The 3,258-nt window shown below is 36.9% G+C and overlaps 1 protein-coding gene across 1 annotated transcript in view; it reads left to right on the top strand.

Annotated features, from left to right (window-relative positions):
- The first annotated feature begins 1,602 nt into the window (after positions 1-1,602).
- LOC118329025 (elongation of very long chain fatty acids protein 6-like) overlaps positions 1,603-3,258 on the top strand; it is a 3,912-nt gene continuing 2,256 nt past the window's right edge. The window contains exons 1-2 of the mRNA XM_035662957.1: positions 1,603-1,783; positions 3,059-3,190. Coding sequence (XP_035518850.1) covers positions 1,680-1,783; positions 3,059-3,190 — 236 coding nt within the window. The 5' untranslated portion in view covers positions 1,603-1,679. The remainder of the gene's footprint in view (positions 1,784-3,058; positions 3,191-3,258) is intronic.

Below are 3,258 nucleotides of genomic sequence, written 5' to 3'. Positions count from 1 at the left end.
ATTCCTGTGAACACAAAGAGACAGAAACTCCTGCAGCTTCAGTTTCTCTCAGTCAGACGTTGAGGAGACGCTGAGCTCCACCCGGAGGAGGAACAAAGGTTCACTGAGTTCACTCTCAGGGGAGGGAGATAATATTTACTGCAGTAAAACACTCAAATACAAACGTATAAATATAAAGTTAATGTGACCTTTCACTGCTTTTATCTGACAGCTTCAGTTACTTTATACACACAAACATACAAATACATGTAGTTTATAGATAAATCAATAAAGTACATCTGAAACCATCAGCCCATCAATCAATAAATCAATAATTGAACTCATTTATCTTATAAAACATTACTGATTGACACATGGTTTTCACAATAAGAGCCTGTATATTAATTAAATGAAATGTATGTGTTGTAAAGATGTTTTATGATGTTTGTATGAATTTATAATCTCAGTTAATACAAAAGTAAAAACATCTCATGGTTCCAGCTTCACAGACGGGAACATTTTCCTTTAATAATCTGTAATAATCTGTCCTCCTGTTTCACATTAAAGCATCAGAATAATCTAATGACATCAGAATTAACAGTTGAATACTTTTCCTCCAGTAAAAGGATCCGAACTGTTTCTCTTCCAGTGACTCATTTATCAGATTAAAGAAAACAAACCGGCCTGTGTGACGCCGTCCTCCCATCTGGAACAAACTGTTCCTGTTTATCAGTTTATAAACGAGCTGCAGGTCAGAGCGACGGCTGCAAGGTCGAAGGTTTGAGTCCCTCAGGCTGTTAAAGTAGACTCCTTTAAAACTGGTGTTAAGGCCACAAGTTAGACTCAGTGATCGGTTCACGATCAATGAAAAAGATCTTAATTTATTCATCGTGAAGCCAAAAGTGAAGATGAGAAACACAAACTCAGATTCTTCATGAAGCCGCTTTTATTTTGAAGTGACAATAACTTAGTTTAGTTAAGTAGTTTAAGTATTTTGTTTTCACATCATAAAATAAACTACTACTTGATCAAGAATGTTTTCTAATTTACTAAATGTAGTTAGTTTTACTTCAGTAAGTTAGTTTTACTCTATTTATCTGGTTTTACAGTGTTAATATAGGCTACTGTAAAAAAAACTGCTGAAAAAACAAATAATTTCAAAGAAACTGTTTTAAGTTTAACTTGTTTATATTCATATTTTTGTGCTTTTATCTAGTTTATAACTATATGTTTAAGGGGGGTTCAAGCTTTTCTAAAGAAAGTAAATTATCAATCGATTCAAAGTTCAAAAATGTTAATAAAGTCAGTTTTATCAACTTTATTTAACAGTGCAGTGAGCTGGGAGCCAGATTTTGTATCATGTGTTAAATTAAATATTACATTAAATTATTAATTGTTTTTCACTTTAATGAGTTTTCCCTCTTATTTCTCTTTAGATTTATTCACTTTTGTCTTCTATAGAACAGTTTAAAATGACTGGATAGAAACTAAAACTAAAAGAGGAAAACTAAAAGAGGACAAATATCGAGATTAAAAAGACACAAAGCAGCCAACAGGTGTCTGCTTGAAGCCCCGCCCCCTGCTAATAGGCTTTAATTAGGACGGAACCAGGTGAGAGAGACAGACAGACAGCGGGAGGAGCAGCTGAGGAGACACCGACTGTGGAGCTTCACATATTCCAGCGACTGTAACCGGTAATAATGAACCTGCTAAATGAGACCGAGCTCCGCCTGCCGCTGGCTGAATACGGCTTCGAGCGGCGCTTTGACGAGAGAGGAGCGATTGAATGGATGCAAGCCAACTGGTGAGACCTAACTCTATATTATATTCTAATTTAAACGTTAATAACTCTTAATGTGACTCAACTACTCCTATTGAGGGTTTAAATGTCAGCCAGCAGTCAGGAGGAGTAGAGGTATTCAGATAAACCTCAGCGGAGACGCTACGTTCCGAATTCCTTTAAAATGTCGTCCACTTTTTAATTTACCGTTTTCTTGTTGGAGGTTCCTGCTCTTTAAAATATGAACAAATGCGGTTTCAGGGTGGTTGTGGTCCACTCCTTGTTTCGGCATACACCCTGTACGTCAACCGGTACCCATCCCCACATTCATTCACATTAACCGGTTTGTTCGATACTAAAAAATGCTCCGTGAGAGCGTGAATCAAGGCTGAGGCCACAGCGGCGATCTAGTCAAATTTCTCCTGGTTTTACTGGAATAAACCTAAATTAAATAAATGAATTATATTTTATTTTTGCCGAACAGAGAGGCTGATATTACTTATTCAGGAATAAATGAATTTATCTATAAATGACCGATACATCAGACGAGATGAGATGGAGAATGTAAAAGTGGTGATTTGTGAGGGGGATTTGGTGAAGCTTTCAGCGGCACAGATTTGGGGCAAACACGTAACACATTAAGGTATTCTCGGGATTACAACAGAGAAACTGCCAGAGAGTTATATAAAGGTGCTCAGTGGAGGCTGCAGGTGTACTACAGGTGACTCACCGGTGATGTCACACTTTACGGTGTATTTGCGGTATGTTGCGGTATTGAGACCCGGTTGATCCGGTAAAAGAGCTGATGAAGTATTAAACTATTCGCCGGAAACGCGAATAAAAAAAAAAAAGAAATATATATATATATTTTTTTATTTCAGTATAAAGTTATAAAAGTGTTTAACAATAAAAAATAAATAATAAATTTAAATGATTATATAGTAAAGCCACTTTAATCAGACTCAGGTGTGTCAGCTACCTGCTGAACAACTGTAGTTTTTGTTTGTTGTTGCTAAGCAACAGTGACTGTGCTCAGGTGCTGGAGATGTAAAACTCAAATTAATTTACATTTAATTAATTAAAAACTTAATTCTCATGAAACGGAGCAAAATAGAACTCAGTTGTTTTTATTTTATCATTGATTTAATCTGAAGATTAAAAAAATGAAAATGTCCATATTAGCACTTTAATGTTAGCATGAGCGTTTAAGAATTCCAGTTTTAACATTAAACCAACGTTAGCACTGTAACGTTTTATTTTCAGTTCAGAAGTTTTAACCCTTCGTGTTTCCTCCTGCAGGAGTAAGTCGTTCGTGTTCAGCGCTCTATACGCCGCCCTGGTGTTTGGCGGTCAGCACTACATGAAGCCTCGACCCAAACTGAACCTGCGGCGGCCGCTCGTCCTCTGGTCGCTCAGCCTCGCTCTCTTCAGGTAACGATACACCTTTAAGTCTGTTTGTTTCCAGGTGAGTCTGCTCAGGTGTTTCTGTTATTTTGTCC

This window comes from Morone saxatilis, unplaced genomic scaffold (genome assembly GCF_004916995.1).
Source record: "Morone saxatilis isolate NCDOM2014 unplaced genomic scaffold, NCSU_SB_2.0 Contig19, whole genome shotgun sequence".
In the NCBI taxonomy this organism is placed as follows: domain Eukaryota; kingdom Metazoa; phylum Chordata; class Actinopteri; family Moronidae; genus Morone; species Morone saxatilis.
Note: the sequence above shows the minus strand (reverse complement) of the source record. Positions and strands in the feature narration are given on the sequence as shown.